Source organism: Gavialis gangeticus, unplaced genomic scaffold, assembly GCF_001723915.1.
Source record: "Gavialis gangeticus isolate Ggan-Ray unplaced genomic scaffold, GavGan_comp1, whole genome shotgun sequence".
Classification (NCBI taxonomy): domain Eukaryota; kingdom Metazoa; phylum Chordata; order Crocodylia; family Gavialidae; genus Gavialis; species Gavialis gangeticus.
This window is the reverse complement of record NW_017729034.1, coordinates 30368190-30391764: the sequence shown is the minus strand read 5'-3', so window position 1 is coordinate 30391764 and position 23575 is coordinate 30368190. Positions and strand designations below refer to the sequence as shown.

The following is a 23575-nucleotide window of genomic DNA, read 5'->3' as shown; positions in this document are numbered from 1 at the left end:
TTCCCATCCAGAGGTCTCAAAGCGCTTTGGTTAGTGGGATCATTTGGACACTTTTAGCTCAGGCTTCAGGGGCTTGTGCACTTTGTGCTTCAGGTGCCACAGCCACAGTGTTGCCTTTTCTCCAGGTGCTGACAGGCCAGTGGGACTTGTTCCCTTGTTAACAGTGCCTCACTGCCTGCCTTTCCTTGCCAGGGATGATGAAATCCGGGATAAGTGTGGAGGCGATGCAGTCCATTACCTTTCCTTCCAGCGGCACATCATAGGGCTGCTCGTGGCCGTGGGTGTGCTCTCCGTGGGCATCGTGCTACCTGTGAACTTCTCAGGCGACTTGCTAGGTGAGTAGGGGAGGGGAGGAAGGGCTCCTGGTAGATTGGTTCCCAACTTAGGAAGAGAAATAGTTGGTCTTGCTCAGCACCCATATCCCTTTCAGTGATCTAACCCCAGCATAGCATGTGAGGGGGGACAGGGTCTGTGGTCTCGGAGTGCAAGTGGCTGTAATTTGGGGGTGGGGGGCAGGGTCTCGCCATGTCTGGGGAAGGTGTTGCAATGCCCATAAGCAGCTCTGCCCTCACTGTATTGTGTTTGGGACCAGAGTGACTCAGCCAAGAAGTCCGGAGTGCCCAGATGCTTTGACCTTTCACCTTTATATCAATTAAAGGGTATTGTGAGGGAAAACTTCTTGTTTCTTAGGGGCATTGCTTATGTGACACCTAAAGCAGGCCTGCCCTGCCCCACCCCATCCACACTGTTCTGGGTACCCCACACTACAACTCGGTTGGGTTTAATTGAGTGTGTCTATCTGTCCATCTTTCTCTCCAGAGAACAATGCCTACAGCTTTGGGAGAACAACTATTGCCAACCTGAATTCCTGGTATGTTTTGGAGGGGGTGGAGTGGGCCCCTGGCATATGTAAAGCAGAGCCCTAGTGGTTGGGGAGAAGAGCGGGACACTACCTCATGGTGTCATCCAGCCTCCCCGTGCACGAAGGCCCTGGTGGTCACTGTGCCACTGTCTGTGTGTCCTGCTGCTTTTGTCAGCCCAGGCAGGCTGGAGAGTCCACCTCTAGCAGTTTCTACCTGCAAAGCAAAAGCCTGGGTCCAGGCTCTGGGAGTACCATGTTATTGAGCAGCAAGCTAAGCTCTGAGGCATGTGTGCAAATGGACAGCCAGCTGAATTGTCCTCCCTATGCTGTGCTGGTCAGCCTGGCCTGGCTGGGCCCATGAGGGCTAGGATGGTCAGCAAGAGCCGGCTGGCAAGGCATGAGGTATCTGCTGAGTGAGAGGAAGGGAATGGTGGGCCCTGTGCCAGCTTCTGGGTCTTTACTGAGAGTGGCTTCTTTCTGGTATCAGGACTCACCTGCTGTGGCTGCACACAACCTTTGCCTTCCTGTACCTGCTGCTGACGGTGTACAGCATGCGCCGGCACACCTCCAAGATGCGCTACAAGGAGGATGACTTGGTAAGTTCCACCTGCCCTTCCCTGTGCCTCTCTGCCTCTCTCTTCCACTGCCAGCCCAGCCGGGCCTCCAACTTACACTGGAGGTACTGCCCATATAGGGGTCTTACCCCATCTCATCCCAGTGTACGTGTAACAGCCCCAGGTCTCCCAAGACCCCACTAAGACTAGAGATGTGCTTTCCTCTTCTGCCTCTTCCCATCTGGAGGTCCTTCTACTGCATGGATTCTGGGCTCCCTTGTTGTTTGTCATCTCATCTGCATCACTTTCCAAGGACAATGCCATCACTGCAGCTCTGTGCAAACAGCCTCAGTGCAGTACCCATGTCTGCACTGTGCAGGGGCTGGCATATGGCTTGGCTGTGTCAGGTTGCAGTCTGTGCAATACCACCAACTGGCAGGTCACCCTTCCCAAGGAGCCATTTTGCTACCTGGCCATGGGTGATGGGGACAGCTCAACTCTCCTCAATGACCAGTGAGCCCAGGAACTGTCTTACAAGCTCTGGCCCAGAGTGGCTTGATGAGGTTGCCTGCAGGGATGGTGTCACCTAATTTTAGTGTTAGAATTTGGGTGGTGGCGCTGAAGTCATGAAAATGGCTTGGACAAGAATAGTCTATTCTCTGCAGAGAGCGTTTGAATACAGCAATTTACAATTTTAAGCATCAGACAAAGAAACAACAGAAAATTTTACCTAAGTTAAGACGCAACAAAAATTTTGCATAAGTCTTACATAGTCCCAAGGACAGTGCGTCTGCAACTGTCTAGTTGGTCTAATAAAAGATATCACCTCCCCAAGAGTTCTGATTACATTTGCCTTCAGCCTGGCTTTCAGAAGTTTTTCTGGGGTCTGCACTTCTTCTTGGCAGGTCAGGGCAGAGGTCCCACAGTTCTTATTTTACTTGCCCTTTTATCAGTCGTCTGCACCCCATCTCCTCCTTAGCTGTCTTGACAACAACACGTCCTTTGCCCCTCTCAGGATGTTTTCCTGGTCTGATGTTTATTTGCTGGTCTTACAGTGTCTCCAGTTTTCACAGGTTTTATCATGTTTATGTTAGGGGTGGCGCTGTTTGCAGAATGTGTGCTTCCCACTTTGAAATCTAATCTGTTGTAGCCCCCAGCTTTCTTAAATCACTTAGCTTATTCACTGCCTACTTAAGCTGTCTGACTGCCCTCCTTAAATTATTTACTCAACATCTTTTCCATTGGTTACAGAATTAGTTGAAGGGCTCACAACTGTGGCGACTGTTATGTGTTTGCTAACAATGGAGGCAGCCTGGTACAACTGGATGCATGACCATGGCCACTAATAAACACCTGCTCCCCCCTCTAACCTTAAATTTGGCCTGCCCTTGATCCCCTGACTGAAACCTGGCCTCTTACCTGCTGGAGTCCTTGTCCAGTCCTCACCTGTCACTCCCCTGTCTCTTCCAGGTGAAGCGAACTCTCTTCATCAATGGCATCTCAAAATATGCTGAGCCAGAGAAGATCAAGAAGCATTTTGAGTGAGTTTCTATGCTTGCCCTGAATCTCAACCAAAGCTGCCCTCAGTAGGGGGTAATTTTTGAGGGAAAATGTTAACTTTTGGGGCAAAAGAGAAAAAAAACAACATTGAGCACTGAAAATATTCAGCCCTAAAAAGAGTCAAAAACATGCATTTAGAAAATACTATCACAGTTATTTTTTCTTTTTGTAGGGGGAGGTTATAGCTCGGGTGCCTCATTCCTCATTCTACTTTAAAGGTTGAATTGTAACTCCCATGATGCACTGCTGTCTCCCCTTTGACAGAAGCACTCTGGCACATCCTGGGATTTTGTAGCCAGACTGCATCATAGGAGGTGAAGTTCAATTTAGGGATCAAGTCCAGGGAGGAGATTGGGGGTATGCTGCTCACAAAATGCAAGTCCAGGATCATGCTGCAGTGGTGTTTCTGAGTCCAAAGTCTTCAGGCATTGGCGACACGTAGGCAGTGCACGTGGGTGCATGGCAGTGCACCCCCTGTGGGCGGTCACTGCTCGCCACCTCCCCCCTCTCCATTACTGCCGACACCTCTGGCGGCATCTGCATGCAGTCCACGTTGGCCACTGCCACCGCTGCTGGTGGCGTCTTTGGGTGGTTGCCAACCACGGGGGGGGCTTTGCAGCCCTGCGGCGGGCCCCCCCCCCCCCCCGGCGCTACTGTCAACACTGTGGCTGCCTGCAGGAGCTCCCTGCTTGCCACCGCCAACAGTGCTGTGGGAGCTTGCCGTGCCCTCCCCAGCCTCCGGGGGCATGCAGCATTCAGTTTTTCAGTAAAGTCACCTTTTTTTTTTTGGAAAGTAGATGCTACACAAAACTCAGAAACCCAGTTTTTCCTTCAAAAAAGAATTGTGGATTGTAAAATATTGAGAAGTCTTCGATCTCGTCATTGTTCAGTGCCTCAACTTCCTGCCTGCACAGAGCCTTGAAGCGCAACAGGATCATGGAATGGGAGGGGAGGAGATGTATATGGGGGACGCGACCCCCTGAAGCAGTACAGAGGTCATTAACCCCTCCTGTATACCCCCACACTATTATTTTTAATTGTCTGAATTCCATGTCACACTTTCTCAGAAGCAGTCTTCCAACTATACACACTTCCTTCCAACACAAACAACTGGAGGGGCCTCCCTCTGGTGCCCAAGAGGACTGCTTCCTCAGCAGGCCCTCCCAGAAGGTTTCACATGGCTAAAGGAGCTTGTTAGCCACATTTCCCTGGCAGTTGGGACTTGGCCCATGAGCTGGAGCCCCCAGACCTTAGGACAGCACTCTGTCCAACTACAACAGCTTTGTTTGTGCTGTATATCTCAGCCTCTCTTCTAATAAGCACGAGTGATTTCTTCTGTTCGCAGGGAGGCTTATGCCAACTGTACCGTTCTGGAGGCGCGCCCTTGTTATGATGTGGCCAGGCTCATGTTTTTGGATGCAGAGAGGTAAAAACTGGGGTGAGGGGGCAGGGGTTTCCAGGAACATTGCACAGAGCTAAAGGAATGCCGCTGGGCTGAGAGGGTGATGTTCAGTGGTGTGAGGCCAGCCCAAAAGGGACCTCCTGGATCATCAAGTCCAATCACCTGCTATTTCAGGCAACCCCCTTGTATAATCTCATGCTGGTTGAGTTCTAGCTTAAAATCAGCTAATGACCGGCCCTCGCCACCCCTCCTTTGAAAGGCTGTCTCACCACCTCATTGTGACAGAGAACAGATCACTAGTAAAATGTCTGATGGTCTTGGATTAGTCTTTAGTTAGGCGCTGTCTCCACCACAGAGGCATGGAGCTGGGTACCACTTGACTTGAATGATAGCCGCTGCTCAAGGGCAATCTAGAAGTTACATGGGAGTGGGGCTGCAGGTCAGGAGGGAGGGGCATCTGCAGAGCTGGATGTAGGGAGCCCAGGTCTGGGGTAGCAGGTCCAAGCATGAGTTTGCTGGTATGCTGTTCCCGTTGCTTTCTACTCCAACTCTCACCCTCCCTGAGCAGAACTGGTGCCACAAGAGCTTTTCTGAGCCCCTTCTCCTCTTGCTGCCTTCTGTTACAGGAAGAAAGCTGAACGTGGGAGGATCTATTTCACCAACCTGCAGAGCAAGGAGAACACCCCGGCAATGATTAACCCGAAGCCCTGTGGCCACCTGTGCTGCTGTGTCATCAAGGGCTGTGAAGAGGTAAGCAAGGGGGTCGGTGAGGTCTGTATACAGGCAGTCGTACAGTCAGTTTGCAGGTGCTGGGACATCACCCCCATTCCAAGTACACTGGCCTGACAGTGCTGCCAGCTTCTGCCAGTATCAGCACAAGAAGGGCTGTGTCAGCCCACCCCCCTGGCCCATTTGCTTTTTTAACTGAGCTTCTTTCAGCCATAATAACAAGCAGAGCTGATGTATCATGAGGCTGGTCTCCCTGACCCAGTGGCACCCCACAGAACTCCTGCCCCTGACAACCACCTCTCCAGCCTGGGGAGGAGCAACACTAGGCAGGTGCCCAGCCAGGGGCCCAAAGGAGCAGCTACGGAGTAAATGGGGCTCTGTGTTCTGACTTGTCCAGGTGGAGGCCATAGAGTATTACACCAAGCTAGAGGAGAAGCTTAAGGATGATTACAAGCGGGAGAAGGAAAAGGTGAATGAGAAGCCTCTGGGGATGGCCTTTGTCACCTTCCACAATGAGACCATCACAGCCATGTAAGTGGAAAAGGACTCTTTCATGGAGGTGTGGTTGGGAGGAGGTGGTGGGAAAAAGAATTTGGTACCTGCCAAGGTAAGAAAGCTCCTGCCAGGCCCTGTAAATCAGCAGAGGGCCAGTGCTGAGGTTGGCCTTCCTGATGCCTCTGGGCTCAGGCTCTCTGACCTCGGGTCCTAGCATTTCCTCAACCCCCACTCACTTCTCTCTCTTGTCTGTTGTCTCCCAGAATCCTTAAAGACTTCAACGTGTGCAAGTGCCAGGGCTGCATGTGCCGTGGGGAGCCTCGGGCCTCCTCCTGCAGTGAGTCCCTCCATGTCTCCAACTGGACCGTTAGCTATGCCCCCGACCCACAGAACATTTACTGGTAAGCAGGCTGCCACCACTGCCTGACCCTTACCAGGGCAGTGGGCCCTAGTGGGAGGGGAAGAGCCAACAATCCTTGTAGAGGGTAGACATATGCAGTGCACCTGGCTGAGGCCTGACCTTGGCATATGTGGGTCTTAGAAGGGTAGGGGAGGAAAGGGAAGCTATTCAGGGAGAGTTGGCTTCCTCTGCTGGGTAAAAGATCTGATCCAGTATGGGGACTTCGGGGGCAGTGGGATCCAGGTGCTTCTAAAGGAATTCAAGCACCAGAGGAGTTGAACTCCCCTAGCCCAGCTCAGCTTTCCTCATGGCTCTGCCCAGCACAGAACCACATCCCTGGCATGGGGCCCTGGGTCCTCTGCCCTTCCAGCGATGCACTCCTCACTGGGTTTGGTACCCTCTTTTGCCTGTAGGGAGCACCTTTCCATCCGGGGTTTCATCTGGTGGATTCGCTGCCTGGTTATCAATGTGGTGCTCTTTATCCTCCTCTTCTTCCTCACTACGCCTGCCATCATCATCACCACGATGGACAAGTTCAATGTCACCAAGCCTGTTGAGTACCTGAATGTAAGCCTGGGTTGGAGCATGTATGCTAGGAAACCTTCCCTTCTCTTTGCCCCCTCTTGTGCCACAGAATGGATGGCCCTTTGGAGGTCATGAAAGCTCCCGGAGCTCCCAGCTCCCATTGCTGGTGTAACTGGGCTATTCCTGGCTGTGTCGGGCTGAGCCAACCTGCCCCTTGGTTTTTCAAGGGCTCCTAAGTTGTGGCTGTAGTAGTTGTGTACATCACTGGACTCTGAGCATTGTTCTGGTTGACATGAGAGCCAAGAGAAGCCAGTCACTCGTTCTTCCTCTGTCAGGGCAATGCAGAGGCTGTTGATATACAGCAGGGACTGTGTTGGTGGAGCAGGCTGCATGTGCTGGGAAGATGCAGGGGGGCAGGATGGATGGGTCCTCCCTCAGCTAGAGAGAGGGAAATCTCTGTCTGGTCAGAACATGGGTAAATGAGACCATACCCACTCAGTCTCAGGTCCCACAGGATTCTGCAACGTGTACCTGGCACTGGGGTTTTGTGCACAGGAACAGGGAGGAAATCCTAGCTTGCCATGTCAGGACAAAAAAAGCATGAGATTTTAAAGCATGAGATTCCAGCTGAGGGGAGGTATCGCCTGGGGCAGGACCTGGGCTGGTGCCCATTGGTACCCTCTGCTATTCAGGTCCCAATTTCCTCACAGGGGAAAAGGCGGAGCCTCATCCATTCCCATCCCAGTTTCCAAAGCTGGGGGCAGTGCTCCTGTGAATACATGCCCTGATAGATTCAAGCCCTTCTGGGGCACTCTTGAGCTCAGCCTGGGCACACCTCTGCCACTGAAATTGTAGCAGGCTTGCCCATTGCTGTACCCAGCCCTGAAATCCACATCAACCAGAACAAGCACCTGGTCCTTTCTCTTTGCAGAACCCCATCATCACCCAGTTCTTCCCCACCCTGCTGCTGTGGTGCTTCTCTGCTCTGCTGCCAACTATCGTGTATTACTCTGCCTTCTTCGAAGCCCACTGGACCAGGTAAGGAGAGTCACTAGGCATTCCTAAGTTTGGATTCTGGCTGTGCCCAGCACTTTACACAAGAGCCAGAGTCCAAGCCCCAGAAGTGCTGTCCTCCCACCTGCATTCCCCCTGCAATTTCACTTCCCCTCCTGACCTGCAGTACAGAAAGACACAACTGGTAAACAGCTGCTGGACACCCCCCACCCCCAGCCTCAGAGGTAGCTGCCCATCAGCAGCTAGATGAAAAGATTGTGCTCCAAGGAGGGTTGCAAAGGCCAGGGGGTTCTGGCTGACTGGGATGGTGTGCATACTTGTGTGATGGTTGCTATTCTGTATTTCTGTCCCCGGGAATTAGCTGTGCCTGACCCTGGTCTACTTTCTATTTTTCTCATCTGCTTCTCCCATAAGCTTGCGCAGCTGCCTGGCTGGTTCCCCATAAGTTGTACAGCTCATCCCATCAGAGCTGAGATATTTGCTGATGACTCACAAGAAGTGTGGCTTCATGATGTGAGCACAGGACTAGGAGTCAAGACCTCTAGAGCTATGGTCTCAGCTCTGCCTCTTGGCTTATGGTGTGACATGGGCAGGGTTCATCCCTTTCTAGAACCTCAGCTTCCCCACTTGTCTTAAAGGGGAATGTAAGTCTAGCCTCTCTCCCCTCCCCCCACAAGAGATGGGCAAGAGTGAATTAAGCCAGCTATGCTCAGGAGGATAGCCAGGATAGTGCTGGGGGTTAGAAGTGTAGATTTGGGTGATGTTTCTATAGCACCAAAGCAGGGAAGTAGCTCAGCTGATGTCGCTCACCCAACTGAAAGAGGTTCCCCTGACAGAAGGATGGTTCCTGTCAGCCCAAGCTGCATTGGTACTAGGAGAACTTTGCTGCAGTAGCTATCCTAGCAAGCCTCCTTTCTGGAGCCTAAGCCTGGGGCATTGCTGCCATGCTAAGCATTGTTATTACCATGTTCATGTTGACTTCTAAGAGCACAGGGCTGGAAGGGACTGACTGAGTCATAGAGTCTAGTCCCCTGCTGTCGCAGGCAACTGTGTGACGTACTCTGTTCCGTAAACTGGTCAAGCTCCAGCAGCTCCCAACCCCTCCCTCCTTAATCTGCCCCCCACCTCTAGTGTACTGCTCAGACGACATACCTGGCTTCCTGCCCCTCTCTCTGCAGGCAAAACCCTCCAGTCAGACCTCTCCCAGGTGTAGCTCCTAGGTGTCAGCCCTTCCCTTTTGCAGCCTTGTCACCTCACCAGGCCCAATTGTGCTTGGCACTTGGAGACTTTTGCCTCTGGGAGCTTGTGCCAGCAGCTGATTTATGACTCTGAAACAGCTTATTCCAAACAAAACATTGTTTATTTATTCATTCATGCCCAGAGGGCACATAGCACCTGGAGCAAAACGGGAGGGAGGAGAACAATTTTAAAGAATCCCATGCTTTTTTTTCCTCCTCTCCCCTTTTTCTTTCTTTGTAGCATTGGCAGGTTTCATTCACCTCTGGGATGGGAGAGACAGACCACTTGCTGCACTCTCTCCCTCCTCCATGTGTCTCTTTCCACCTCTTTCTCCACCTCCCAGCAGGTGCTGATAGCCCATGTCCCACCTCCATCTGCTTTAGAGCAACCTAGAAGCTGGTGCATTTCCCTTGTTCAGGAGCATAGGACTGGAAGGCCCCTCAAAAACCATTGGCACTGGTCCCCTGGGCATGAGGGGTTCAGCCTGAGAAGAGTAAACTTTGCTAATCTAGTTGGAGCCAGGGAAGGGGTATCCTATTTTATTTCTCCAGTGAAGCCAGGGCAACCTGTACTCTGTACCTTCTCTTTGCCATCCTTTCATTTCCTGAGGACTCCCTCAGCACAGTCTCCTTTGGTATCACAGGTAAACTGAGGCACATGTATAACCCCAAAAAAAATCAACAAACCAGTGGCTATTTCCCACCTTCCCCTCACCTGGGTCCAGCTTTGTGCTCTGCAACGGACTGCTGAAGTGACCCTGGGCAAGTCTCTTAGGTTGTCTGTGCCCCACGTGTCTGGTAATGCAGGAGTGATGATAATGGCAAGAAAAGTAGTAGCCTGCCTCATGGGTGTTGTCAGAATACATATATTAAAAGAGGAAAGAATATTCAGGCAGGATAGGGCAAGCCATGTAGTACAACAGACCGATACTGAAGGGGCCTGAAAGGTGCATTGTAAGTACCTAAGTTGCATGTAATTGTCTTCCTGGGGGATCTCCCAGGTCCCTGCTAACTGCCTTATCTCTGCTCTCAGGTCTGGAGAGAACAGGACAACCATGCACAAGTGCTATACCTTCCTCATCTTCATGGTCTTGCTACTGCCTTCCCTGGGCCTGAGCAGGTAAGGGAGAAGGGAAAGAAGGGCACATCCAGGAACCCAGAGCCCCCTGGAACACTGGGCAAACAGTGCTCTCATACAAACCCATGTCCTGTATCACTGTGGGGCACAGCCCTTCTGGCTCTTATCAGACTCTTGCCTTCCCTACAGAAATTGTTCCCCCTGAGTTCAGAGTGATAACTGGTGCCAGACAGTCCTGTGGCTTGCTATGTTAGCTCTGTTTCTGGCACTGTGGCAGGTAGCTACTCACACTCTGTTCTGACAGTGTTTAAATCTTGCCTAATTACCCCCTCATAAATAAATTCATTCTTAATTTGGACTGTGCCCCATATAGGTGAACTCCTTGTAGCCAGGTATAGACAGGGTGTCAATTGGCCTCATCACAGGTTGCTATGGAAAAAACATATTTCCAAGGTGCTTTTTTCACCTGAACCCAAGCCCTGGGGCCTCATGTGAATACCACCTGGAAATTCTCATAAGGCCTCTGCTAAATGTTTCCTGCCAGCTGCCTGCCATCAGCATAAGCTGTCAACATCAGAAAGTTCAAAAACAGACCATGCTGCCATAGAGAGGGACTAAGTGTAATTACAAAGGGCTGTGAAGAGGGAAGGAAAATCACAGCGCTGTTCTTACTGCATTTGCCTCCATCTCTATTTGGGGAAGAACCACAAGCTGACAGTCAGCATCTCTGCTGACCTCTGAATGGAGACAAGGACATGCCAAGCTGACAGCTGAGTCAGGCTGCTCATGAGCATAGGCTGGCCCTTTGATGGCCACAAAAAAATGCCCTTTATCCGAACATGTCAGTTCAACAAAAATGTTCTACAGCAGGATCTAAAAATACCTGACTGTTTCTGAGTCTCTGTGTGATCTAAAAGAGGGCCTTCTTTAAAATGACCCTATCAGTTAAAAGTGTGTGTGTGTGTATGCATGTGTGTATATGTAGTGCTTCTCTGAGAATTTTTTACCTGATATTGTTAGAAGTGAAGTGTAGGGGCAAACTCTGTCCTCGACCTTGCCACTAGGAAAGTAGGAGGGAAAAATATTGCTTCCATTGAGCAAATGCCCTTGCAGATATCACATCATGTTCCCCACTATATTTTACCACTGTTTTTCCCTCTGAGATAACTATGCCAGATTCTAGTAAGTGCCACTAGCCTAAAGCAGTTTGTCATGTGTTACCTATTTACTTGCACCAGAATAAAGGCAGGTCACCACTGTTGACATGCTATGTATCCAGGCCCTTTGTATGAACCTTTCACCCTGCAACAGAGGAGGAAAAAAGGTTTCAAAAACAAGAAAATGTGATTGGAGTGGGGTGGGGGGTGCATGGGAATAGACAGCACCTGAAATAACTTTAAAGCCTTGTTTGTGACTGAGCCGCTCTCAGATTCACAGGGAATGCAAGCTACTGATATGTCTCAGAGCAAGAGAATCGGGGCTGTATTAAGGGACACAACAAGCAGCAAAAAATTCCCTCAGCTCTTTTTTAAGGCAATCTCAGTATTATTTTCTCTTTTGGGGGGTACATGTATGCATTTGTACATATTCCTCCTCTAAAAGAGCTATGGGATTGCTCACTGTACCTCCTAGTTCTGCTCTTCCAGCTTCAATGCACGTCCTCCAACTAGTGACATTGCTGCTTCCTCACCTCACCTTCAGTTGCCTGCACACATAATGGGACATCGATACACAATAATAGCCAGGGCTTTCATCACATTGTGTATTAGATCGATTGAGTGAAAACTGCTTCCTGTTTTATTGCTGTTTTGTTTTTAAAAAAATAAATAAATAAAAAGAGGGCCACGTGGGTCAGGAGGGAATAGCAGCAGATAGAGCTATCAGCTCCCTGCAGAGGGTGAAGGAGCAAGATGGATAGCCCAAAACAGTTAGAGGCCTCTTTCCAACACACCCTCCTCTTCCATAATGACCAGGCTGCTGGCTAGAAAGGGGAAGGAGGCAGCAGAACCCCCGGGAAGCAAGCACGGACCCACTTCCTCAGACAGGGACCTGTGTCTTGACTTCATGCTAGCAGGTCCCATGAGGACCTGTGGCCACTCTGCTCCTGTCTCTCCCAACAGTTATGTGCTCATGTTGCGCTCTCTGTTTTGTGATTTTTCTCCCTAGTTTGGATCTGTTTTTCCGTTGGCTGTTTGACAAAAAATTCCTGGCAGATGCTGCTGTGCGGTTTGAGTAAGTGATGTCCTGAAGGGGGCCCCCCGTCCTTGTAATTGTGCCTTGCTGTGAAATGGCCTCCAGGCATTGCCCCTGCCCTGTTCCTTACAGCAACACCTGCTGGGGGAGGCAGGGGCTGGAATAACTGGGAGCTTCCTGACAGGTGCCTCTGCCTCATTCTCTATAGTGCCTCCTGCCGGGAGAAGGGCTGTACATATCTACAAGGCCTTCCAGAGACTACAGTGTTTCTAGAACAAGGTTGCCAATGCCAGACAATTTTTTTTACTGATGACCAAACTTCTTTAATGACATATATTTTCATAATATCAGCATAACCCCTCTGCCAGTCCCTGGACAAGGACTGGGCTCAAATTCAGGGTTCAGCACCAACCATAGTAAAAAGAAGTTGGGTTGTCAGTAAAAAGTTTGCAAATTATCAGGAAAAAAAAAAAAATCTTGGTCTGACAACCTTACTCAACTGCAGAAGTGGTTTTATACCCTACTGCCACCTCCCCAGGAGGGTACTCACTCCCCACATCCTGATACCCCCTGACTACACCATGCTGTCAACCCTATGCCCCCATTCTAGCACAGACTTCAAAAGAAGAGCTGTCTACCTTCAAGCCACTGAGCAGTATTACAGACAGATGTGCTGCTGCTCATGCATCCTATGTCTGGGGGTTGAGGAAAGAGATAGAGTCCCAAGAGCCATAAAGCTTTTATAAGAGTTCCCTTCAGGGTGCTGCTGTTCTTTGCAGATATGAAGTGGTGCGGCTGTGCTCTGTCTGTGCTTCAGCACTGCCTTCAGCTTCTTTACCATCACAGAGCTTCAATCAGCTCTACTGGCTTTGGATTTTTACACAGCAGAATTTTTTACAGATTTTATGAAGAGGCAAGTCTTGTGATTTAGAGGGTGTCCATAAATTTACAGAACATTGGCAACCCTGTTCTAGGAGTGACAGACTGGCCCTTTCTAGCCAGGTTTCTTCCTGGTAGGAAACCGAGTGAGTCTGGCTTGTTTGTCACTGTGTGGAAACCGAGGTGGTTAAAAATAAATGATGGAAAAAAAAATCCAAAAACCCAACTTTTTTTATTTAAATCAAATTTTTTTTATTTCATTGCACTGTTTTGATTTTTTTAAGATGCTTTTTATAAAAAAAGAAACCTATATAAATACAGTTTTAATTTAAGACATGTTAGAACTCAAAGATATTATCATGGAATAGGGATTGTAACTTCTAATTATATACTATTTGAGACCATATATTTACATACACTTTTTAGAAATGTTTTATAAATAGGTCACAACAGTCCATGGGCTATATTAGGGGCCCAAACTTATGGGGCTCCCAGAGGCTCCTCTGTAGATTAGTAAAGTTTGAATAAAACCAGTGTACCCAATGGGTCTCAGTGCTCAGTCTAGAAGATCCCGTTAACCATCTCTGTGATGCTTAGTTTCAGTTTTGAAACTGTGGATTTTTGTCTCCAGAAATAACATCCTTGTTAATGGCATGTATATGGAGATGAGAGATAAGAGACCTGATTCCCTACCCATCAGCACTGTTGTCTCTCTGCAAGTCTGTGTTCACAGTCAAACCCTTACCTCTCTCTAAAAGTACAAAGTTTCAAGAAGTTCAATGAATAGAGGATATCAAACAACAAGGATGCACTTTTTGTAGAAAACAGTGATTAGATTGAGGCCTTCTGGAGGTGATTTAAATCACAATTTAAATCTATTTGATTTAAATGAGTTCTGCCCTGGTGCAAACCACCAGACCAGCTTCCTTCAAAGCAGAACAACCAGAGTCAGAGCAACCTCTCTGCAGTGGGACAGCAGGGCCTGCCCCAGCCAGTTTCCTCCCTGTCCTGTCTGACTCAACCCAGCCTTCCCCTCTCCTCCAACTGCCAGCCAAGCCTACAGTGCTGGTGCCCCCCTTGCTCAAGTTCAAAATGATCAGCTCTCACTGTTCCCACTCTCCCTGCTCCCTTTCTCCCACAGGTGTGTGTTCCTGCCAGATAATGGGGCCTTCTTTGTGAACTATGTCATCGCCTCTGCCTTCATTGGGAATGCCATGGATCTGCTGCGTATCCCTGGTCTGCTCATGTACATGATCCGCCTGTGCCTGGCCCGCTCAGCAGCTGAGCGCAGAAACGTCAAGCGGGTATGTGGTGGAGCCCAGGACAAGAATGTGCCCACTTCAGACCCTGGGTGCTTTGGGTGCGGTGCTCAGGAATCTGCCCTGACTACCTTGCACATGCATCAGGCATTTGCTCAGTGACCCGTATGTATTCCTGTCAGCACCAACACATGCTAGCTTGTACCCCCACATCTAGATACATGCAAGGAAGTGCATTCAGTCTACAGGCTCACCCAGGTGCATGCTGGTGCTTAGGGAGGCAGTCTGCTGCCATGCACTGTCAGGAAGAGCAGGTGATGCCCACAGCTCTTCCTAGGGTGAGTGTAGTCGGTGTTGTAGGGCATCAGCTGACAGGCTTGGCCATCTGTCTGGACTTGAACAGGCAACTTCAGGGTAGTGTAAATGCATGTTCCCTAATGTGCACGCTCCCCTTCCTTAGGGTGCTGGTCAGCACGCACACGCTAGTGTGCACACACACACATGCATGACCCTGCCTCCTGGACATGGCTCAGTGCAGCACACTATGACTGATGGCTTCTGCTTTCTCTCACAGCACCAGGCGTACGAGTTCCAATTTGGCGCTGCCTACGCCTGGATGATGTGTGTCTTCACTGTGGTCATGACCTACAGCATCACCTGCCCCATCATCGTCCCCTTTGGTAAGTGACACAGTGTGGTGCCCAGACCCTTTGGAGGAGGGCTGCCAGCCCAGAGGCAGGGGAGGAGGCTTCTCCCATGTTTGAAGCAGGGCAGCCCCATCTGTAAAGCAGATAGGGGAGATGGGAGACATTTAGCCTGAAGTTCCTGTCAAGGGGCAGTTTCACTTGATCCTGATGCTGCGTTGTGGGCATGGCAGAGAGCAGGAAAGCTCACAGTGAGTGCAACTGATGGACAGGCAAGTTACTAGCAAGAGTCTCTACCCAAGCGCTGATGCTGTTTCTTCTGTATTGCACAAGGCAAGGAAGAGATCTGATCCCTGAGCTCCCCACCAGGAGGCGCTTCTCACCAGTGGCCACAGTGAGACTGTCAGCCAGGCTGGCCACAAGCTGGGCTTTCTCCTGGCTGGAGCAGAAAGGGGCTTCTGCTCTGACAAGGGATGATAAAAGCTAGCTTCTCCTCAGCCTCTCGGCTCAAGAGGCTTTTACCAGCAGGCAGTACTTCCCTTTGTTACCCTGGGAGCCATCCCTGCTCGATGGTTAGTCAGCATGTACACATGCAGTGTGTCACCTGCCTTGTCATCCAGTTCAGCTGATACTGGAGTCCCTGGGCTGCTGTGGTGGGTCATGTTACAGGCCCCATCACACGCATCTGCCATATAAGGATGGAAAGCAGCGTCTTGGCTGCACATTGATCCCATATCCAACTGGTTGAAAAAGATCCTCTCTTGGGTGTTACTTTCCACCCCTCTGAGCAAGTGCCCTAATCTCTCATCACCGCCACTACTATTGCCAAGCCTGGAGCCTACCTGTCCCTTCTTTGACACTCTCCTCCTCCTCTGTCTTTCTCCATCAGGGCTGATGTACATGCTTCTCAAGCACCTGGTTGATAGGTACAACCTGTACTATGCTTACCTGCCAGCCAAGCTGGACAAGAAGATCCACTCGGGGGCTGTGAACCAGGTGGTGGCTGCACCCATCCTCTGTCTCTTCTGGCTCCTCTTCTTCTCCACCATGCGCACAGGTAGGCACAGGGTTTGGGGCAGGGCCCAGCAGGGGAATGAACTACTGAATCACTATTGTCCCATGCTCAGCCTGACTGGGCCAGTGAGTTCAGGGACTCATCGACACCCAGCACATGCGCACACACAGTGAGCTGAGCTCAGAGCCACGGCCTCCCCTGGAGGCTGGAGGGGGCCTGCTGGTCTGCATGCTGGCTGTGTGGGACCCTGACTGTGTGATCCTCTGCTTCCCTCAGGGTTCCTGGCCCCCACGTCCATGTTCACCTTTGTGGTTCTCGTGATCACCATCGTGATCTGCCTGTGTCATGTCTGCTTTGGGCATTTCAAATACCTCAGCGCTCACAACTACAAGGTAAGGTGCTGAGATGCTGGGCAGAGGGAGCAGACAGCATGGAAGGAGGAAAAAGTGGCTTGGGATGAGGATGGAGTGGGTAATAAAGGGTTATGTCAAGACTACATGTTGGGGAGCTCCTTCCTGGGCCCTTACCTTCAGCTACAGCCTTTCTTGTTTTTATTCTCCTGCTCCACTCTCCCATGTGTAGGTGGGTGCAGCTGAAATAGGGTTCCCCCCTAATCCCACAGCCACTTTCATTGTTGTCATGGTGGGGGTAAGAACAAATGATGACCTGAGCCTGCAGTGACATCTCAGACAGAGCAGGGGCCTCTTCCCTCTGCAGAGCCTCTGAGCTGCATAACCCTAAAGAAAGGACTTGCAAGAGCTGGGCTCTCAGTCCCTGTTGCCAAGCAGTGCTCCTCTGTCCCAGCTCCCTGCTCAGGTAAATGTCCCAGGACAACCCCAATTGCAGGAACCAGTCCTTATGGCCAGCAGGCAGCAGGGCTAGTGGGACAGCCCTGTCTCCATGTCATTATCTTGACTCCCCAGATTGACCACACGGAGGCAGACACCATGGATGGGGGAGAGAACGGGCGACCAACTGCCAACCCACCAGCTCCCAAATCTGCTGTGAGTCTTCAAGCACTCAACCTTCCTCCTTGGCCGGGTCTGGGGAGGGGGAAGGGGCCTGCACACGTCCTCTACCCCTGCCCAAGTGCCCCCTGCCTGGCCTTTCCCAGGCAACGTGCAAGAGATGCAAGCCAGGCTCAGAGGAGAATGACCTTCCCCACGTGCTTTGCCCCAGGCGAAGCGATGAATGGCAAATGCCCCCTCCCCTCTGCCCCCCTGATGCTGTCTGTTCACTTCCTGCCTCTCTCTCAGCTGGGACAATGAAACTGGACCCGGTCAGTTTTTCCTTTCTGTTTTGCTTCCTGGCTCTCACCCATCAGCACATTTGGGGCTGGCAGTGTCACATGCCAACACAGATGGATTCCATGGGAGTCTCCCGTGGAGGCCACGGGGGGGGACACTTCTGTTCATCTGCAGCTTTGAGGCTCTCCCCTTTCTTGCCCCTGCCTCCCCACCCCTAAGCTCTCTCAGAACTGAACTCCCTACATCTGTCTTCTTGTCTTTAAGTCTCTCCTGAGCTCACTAGCCATGCTACAGCTGGCTTCCTTTAGGATCAGATTGTCTGGTATGGGAGTCATCTGTGGAGAGGGGATGCTAGTTCATAATCCCCTGACTGCCTCATCCACCTTATATGTTGAAGCCTCCTGGGGGCTGCTCTGACTGAAGCCTGTTGGCCATGGATTCCAGGAGACCATCTCCCAGCCAGGCACAGCTGAGCAGCAGCACACTCCAGCACCTCTCCCACTTGCTGTGCCATGCGGATAGTAAAGAAGCCAGCTGCTCCACTTCTGTGCCCAGTGGGCACTCCCCACAACTGAGGACTTCTGTGCTGGGGAGAAGAGGGGCAGTCTCTACTCTGAGTGATACATAGGGAGATGTGTGGCAAGGAGTGGATTTTGAGTTTGGCTCCATGTCTGCAGCATCCAGATTTTATTCTGTGGGTAAATAGTGGGGGAACTAGAAAAGGGCTGGATGCTTTTCCTGCAGCTGCAGCTTTGTTCTTGGACCCCTGGCTCACCCTGGAATACAAAGGGAGTAGGGGGATTTGGGCGCCCTGCTGAGCCACCTTAGAAGGGCTCAGATTTCAAGAAGTACTGGGGGTACCTACCCTCTGAAACAAATCTCATCTTTCAGTCCTGAAGAGCCCAGAGTCTGGCAAGTTCCAAGCTCCCCCGCCCCTGGGTCCTCAGGAGGGCTCTGCTGATCCCTGATATTTCTAGGTTCTGCTGTAATGAACTTGAACCAGGCTGGAAACATCCCCCTTCTGCCTGCCCAGCCACTGTCTAGCCACTCATCTTCCCCTCCTTCCTCCCATCTCACATGTTCCGTGCAGTCTGAGTTTCTCTCCAGCCTCAGCAGCCCATTGCATGCCTGCATGGTGCCTACTCATCATGCTTTGCTGCTTTGAGTTTCCTACAGCAGTATGCAAAGCTAACTGGGCGGTGTGCATTCTCCCCTCCACTCCCTTTCTCTCCCTTCCCTCTGCAGCAGAAGTACATTGCCCAGGTGCTGCAGGACTCCTCGCCCAAGAGCGACGTGGCGGAGTGTGAGGAACAGGGGTCCCAGGATGAGGAGCTCATCAACCCTGACGGCATGAACGACACGGATTTCCAGTCGTGCGAGGACAGCCTGATAGAGAATGAGATCCACCAGTAGGACCGCGGAGGGTGGGAGGGGCAGGAAAGGACCAGGAGCCGAGGAAGCTGCTACACACAGAGAGGGAGATAGTAAACTGAATGGAGTGAGGAGCATCGCAAGGAAGATACCAGCCTCTTCCCCCTCTACCCGCCCACCTGGGCCACTGCACGAATGCTCGCTCAGAGGGGGAAGCGACCCATACTTCAGACTCTCCATTCCATGCCCTGCCTCCCCCACCCTATCCCAGTCCCTCTCGCTCGCTGCTGGATGAGAGGGGACCTGCTCTTACTAGTTACCATCTTTAACACTTATCGAGACCATGAGACCCCGGAAATAGGGTGGGGAAGAAAGAGGACTCTGACCCCCGCTGCCTTCTGTCCCTCAGGGCAAGAAGACACGGGGGCAGCAGAAGCCTGGATGCTTGGTGGGGGCAAGTGTTGAGGGTGGGGCAGGAGGGGCGACAGGGGGGAGGGCGTCTCCGGTCTCCTGTGGGGACTCAGGGAAGGGACCTTTCCCTCTGTCCTCCGTCCAGAATCGCAAACACTAATAATTTATTAGGTATCAAGACACAAAAAAAAGCTTTAATCATGATATTTAAACCCCAGTGGGCAGCAGGCAGCTGTGAGCCTAGCAGGCGGCACAGTGTCCTGGCTGCAACAGCAGTATCCTTGTGGGGAGCTGCCCTCTGCCCCTGTATCTGTGTCTCACCCGTATGTTTCCCCTCCCCGGCCCAGGGACGGCAGTGCGGGCCTGCAAGGAACCCATCAGAATAACTCGGGGCCAGGCCCCAGCAGGTAATGGAGAGCATGGTACAACTGGCCCTCCCTGCATAGTCAGCCTTGAGGTGGTGCGTCGATTACAGTCGCGGTGGGGAGGGGGAGCGGATGTCACCCAACGAAAGTCATATGGGCTCAGCGGTGGCTGGAGAGCAGGTCTGAGTGGTGAAGGAAGCAGGGAAGAGCCCCTCGCAGGGTGAGGGGAGCACTGGGGGCTGGCATGGGCGCTCATGCCAGCCAGCCTGGAGCTGAAGAGTTGTAGGCAGCCCTCCCCCGGCAGGGCCGCGATGGGGGCTCACACTGGCGCACGTGGCGTTGTTTTAAGTGGCATTTTTTTTGCACATTATTATTTCCCCACCCCCCACACCCCCTCACCCTTTAAAATAAAAATTCCTGTCACCCATCTGCAGCCATTGGCCCCCGGGCATCCTGTTTGTGCACAGCCAGGCCCAGAGCAGGGAGGGTCAACCAGGGTTCAGTATCCCTGGCTGCTATGGTGGCAGGTGGGGAAGGGGTGGACCATTGAGCCCCAAGAACTGCTAAGCACTGGGGCTGGCCCTAGTTCTGCTGGGCATTATACAGTGTCACCCTGAGCATCTGGTCCCTGGCTGCATATGGCAGCTCTTGTTGCCCATGGCTATTGTGCTAGGCATGGGAGTGTCTGCAGCCCCAGGGGCTTTATGCCCTTTTCCAGTGAACCTGGCTGTTGGCCATGCTGCTACAGGATTCCCAGCACCAAGGCCCCATAAGACTGCACTGGCTTCTGGCCATATTCCAAAACTTTGTCCCAGCCCTTTATGCAGCACAGCACATGTGCCAGGAGGAGGTTGCCTGAGCCTCTGCTCCTCTGGCAGTGTGGGAAGTGCAGAGCAGGGGGAGTCACGGGAACCTCCTTCCCCCCAGAATCACCAGGGCACCAGCACCTTACAGGCTGGAGAGGGAGCCATTTCCCCCCTGTAGAGAGAGGGCTGAAGGATCAGCAGTCCTGAGAGAAGGGTGGAGAGGGGGTTCTCAGGAGATGAGGTGAAGGTGTGTGGAGGAAGCAACTGAAAGGTAAGATTTGGAGGCAGAAGGATCAGAGAGTGTATGTAGGACAATTGCTGGATTCCCTTTCAGTCCCCCTGAGACTTGGCCCTGGCCCTAGGCTCTGCTGGGAGCAGGAAGAAAGGGGTTGTTAGCTGGGGTTTTCTCCCTTCTCTGCCCAATGGGTAAAATGTAAAGATGGACAAAAAAAAAAAAAAGTAGATCTCCTTATTATGGAGCTGTATTTATTTTCCCTTCCCTCTGCCTAGCCCATTCGTTGCCCATTTGCTGCCTATTGCCTGTCTCTGGAGGGCGCTGCTCCAGTGGACTGCAGCTGAACCAAAGGTCCTGGAGGCAGGAATTGCAATCTGCTCTGGTCCTTGACTATCCAGGAGCTGGAAACACTTTATAGACGCTCGTGAACAAAGGGCGCGGCTGCCAGGCATGCTGCGGTGCTGCATGGAGATACACCAGCTAACGCTGAATGAGCTGTTGGGTATTTCTGCAGAGCGCTGCACGTGCACCATGTTGATGTACCAGACATCGCAGCCTTCCCCAGTGTGGAGAGGGTGGTCAGGATCCTCCCCCGCCCACTCTTACAGAGGGGAAAATGGCAGAAAGCAGGCAAGGGACTTGTCCAAAGTCACACAGTCCACAATAGGGCCTAGAGGTCCTTGTTTCACTCTTCCCATCTGACTGGCATGCCAGCCCCAGAGGAGATGGGCATGGGGAGCAGCAGGATTTGCCCCCTGCTTGGGGGAAGGCATGGGAGCAAGGAGCTCAAACCCTGGCTCACTGTAAACCAAGCAGCCACAGTATGGCTGGAGCATGTTCTCCCACTGTGGTTTTAGCCAAGGTCCAGGGGCTACCACTACTACTGCTGCCTTCTCCACTCTTCTAGAGTTCACTGCCAAAACAAACGGGGGGGGGGGGTTTTCCTTGATTGTTTTTCTCCCCAGGACAGACTAGAAATGAGACCAGCTCCCTTATGAAGGGTTTCCTGGTCTGGATCTAGACTGGAGCAGACATTCTGGTCCATGGCTCCTTATCGCCATGCTCACCTCCCCTACATCTCTTTTTCCCCCACAGGGTGATGGGATGGCATCAGTCACCCTGTACATATGGCTGTAGCACAGGGCTGCCCATGCTGGTGGCAGTGGCTGTTGGGCACAGACCTTGGGCACTCCCTGCAGAGAGCTGTGTTTTAACTGGCACTGTGTCTGTGTAGAGATGTGTATAATACCTTGTATATATTTGTGTAAAAAAGAAAGAAAAAAAAAAAAAAGGAACCTGTCATATTTGCCATGTCTCTGTGTTGGAATGGGTTGGTCGTGGTGGAAAAGACACCGTGGGTGTGCCAGGGTGCAGGGGAAGAGAGATTTGCTGGGAGCCAGGCCCAAGAGCTTCCAGCACCCTGTGGGAAGATAAGGTCTACCAGAGCTGAGACCTGGAGCCATGAGCACAATGCGTGTGTGCATTGAGGGGTGTTTCTACTTAAAACAAACCAAGCTTTGCCCTAACTCCCTGCCTGTGGAGCTGCAATGATCCTTGTTTTCCCCTGGTTAGCGCACTGAGTGCTGTCAGAAAGCAAAACAGGCTTGAAGTCACACATGCTCCAAGGCCTTTTTAACCATTACTCAGTCTACGTATCCAGGACAGACCATGCTGCTCCATCCCAGACACAACCTGGATTCTTGATTCCTTCTCAGTGAGGCTTTCCAGCCCAAGGTGCTGCCTGCTGCTCTGTCTCTGCCTTGCTGTTGAATTCAATTTCTCTCTGTCCCAGCTCCCACAGGTCTTTATGCCTTACAAAGCAAGGGTCTGGGGAGAAAAGCTAGTGTTCGACTGGGTGGTAGGAGGTAAAGGTGAGTTCAGCCTTTGTGTTGTCTGGAAACAGCCCTTCTAGTATTCAAGGAGCTTCAGGATGGTGCCTGTAGCCAAAGTCCTGTGGCACCAGCATGGAGCAGGCTGCCTTTTCTCAGTGCCTGACCTATGGGGACAGGGCAGCCTGTTGATGGGGTAACATCCCAATACCAGTGGGGAAGGGTGGTGGGAGCCCAGCTTCAGCCTCAGCTCCCACATGTACGGTCATAGCCTGTGATCTGGCTCCAAGATATGATTATTGAGAGAAGATGGACTGAGGCCTCCAGGGAGTGGCCGGTAGGGTGTCCCCATCAAACCACTTTCTTTTTGTGAGGCTAAGCCACTGTCCTCCAGTTTCTGCTGCTGTGGTCTCAATCCCCTTCTCAGCCCTCGGCCTGCTGACCAGGCTACCCAGGGCAGCACGCAGGCATGGGTAAATTGGGTGGCTGCCTGGGGCTGGGACAGAAAAGGGACCCAAAAATGGTAATTTTTTTATTATTATTATCTTCATCTCTGGCGAAGGGGGGTCCAATACTAAAAGTTTGCCTGGGGCTGCCAGGAGCCTAGGTACAGTGCTCAGGCCACCTGTTATGCTTGGCAGCCCCAGGCACTGCTTTGGCACTCGCACACTTTCAGTGCAGCCAGAGGGAGAAGTTCCTCGTCCTACTTCCCACCTTCTTCTCAAACAGCACCCACCTGGCCTGCAGCCTCTGGGTTGGGGCCAGAGCGCTGCTTCCACTGGATGCTTTTGGGGCAGTGAAAGGTTCAGTGCCAAGCTGTGGTAGACTTGGCCTTGTCTTTCAGGCTGAAGGCTTGGTTTTGTGATACCAGGTTTCCCCAAGTCTTGCTCTCCTCTCTCCAGTGGTTGGGAGATTGGCAGCTACTCCTGCACCTCCTGCAGGGAGATGGGGGTGACATGTGGAGGAGTCTCTGCACTAGGGTGCCAGCCACCTCCCAGGTGAGCAGTGACCCGTGACAACATGGGAGCGCTGCTCAACGGCCAAACTTGCAAGCGGAGCTGCTTGGTCTCATTGCAGACCAGCTTGCTTCACAGACCTTGGTCACCACAGCCTGGCACCATCACACCTCCTTGCTCTGGGAGCAGGAGCCCACCTCTGCACAGGCACATTTACAGGATAGTCCTGCAGCTGAAAGCATTGCAGGTGATGCAGACCCTTATAACGGAGTTGGTTGGGTCCCTGAAGTGACTGATTGATAGGGAAAGAATATCAGACAGTGTGGGAACTTCAGGCCATGTGGCCTGCCTCAGCCCAGGGTTCATTGGGGCTTCCCTTGTTTAAGCCAAGCAGGTTGCAAGCTCTGGTCTGTAGAGCTGTAGAGAAACCTTGGGCTTCTCCTTTAGGCCTGTAAAAGCCAGTAAAAGAAGCAAGGAGCAGATCTGGCTACCAAGCCTTCCAGGGGGA

The 23575-nt window shown here is 51.9% G+C and overlaps 1 protein-coding gene across 3 annotated transcripts in view; it reads left to right on the top strand.

The window, feature by feature from the left end:
- Positions 1 to 21554, top strand: part of TMEM63B (transmembrane protein 63B) — a 43743-nt gene extending 22189 nt beyond the window's left edge. For 2 of the 3 annotated variants that reach the window (XM_019526823.1, XM_019526821.1), the window contains 18 exons: positions 193 to 335; positions 820 to 871; positions 1350 to 1458; positions 2887 to 2957; positions 4322 to 4402; positions 5005 to 5128; positions 5505 to 5638; positions 5866 to 6003; positions 6416 to 6569; positions 7459 to 7565; positions 9813 to 9899; positions 12024 to 12089; positions 14071 to 14233; positions 14763 to 14868; positions 15722 to 15889; positions 16124 to 16239; positions 16771 to 16851; positions 18340 to 21554. In XM_019526823.1, coding sequence (XP_019382368.1) covers positions 193 to 335; positions 820 to 871; positions 1350 to 1458; positions 2887 to 2957; positions 4322 to 4402; positions 5005 to 5128; positions 5505 to 5638; positions 5866 to 6003; positions 6416 to 6569; positions 7459 to 7565; positions 9813 to 9899; positions 12024 to 12089; positions 14071 to 14233; positions 14763 to 14868; positions 15722 to 15889; positions 16124 to 16239; positions 16771 to 16851; positions 18340 to 18507 — 2068 coding nt within the window. In that variant the 3' untranslated portion in view covers positions 18508 to 21554. The remainder of the gene's footprint in view (positions 1 to 192; positions 336 to 819; positions 872 to 1349; positions 1459 to 2886; positions 2958 to 4321; positions 4403 to 5004; positions 5129 to 5504; positions 5639 to 5865; positions 6004 to 6415; positions 6570 to 7458; positions 7566 to 9812; positions 9900 to 12023; positions 12090 to 14070; positions 14234 to 14762; positions 14869 to 15721; positions 15890 to 16123; positions 16240 to 16770; positions 16852 to 18339) is intronic. The other variant, XM_019526822.1, reaches the window with a different exon arrangement.
- Positions 21555 to 23575: the final 2021 nt, after the last annotated feature.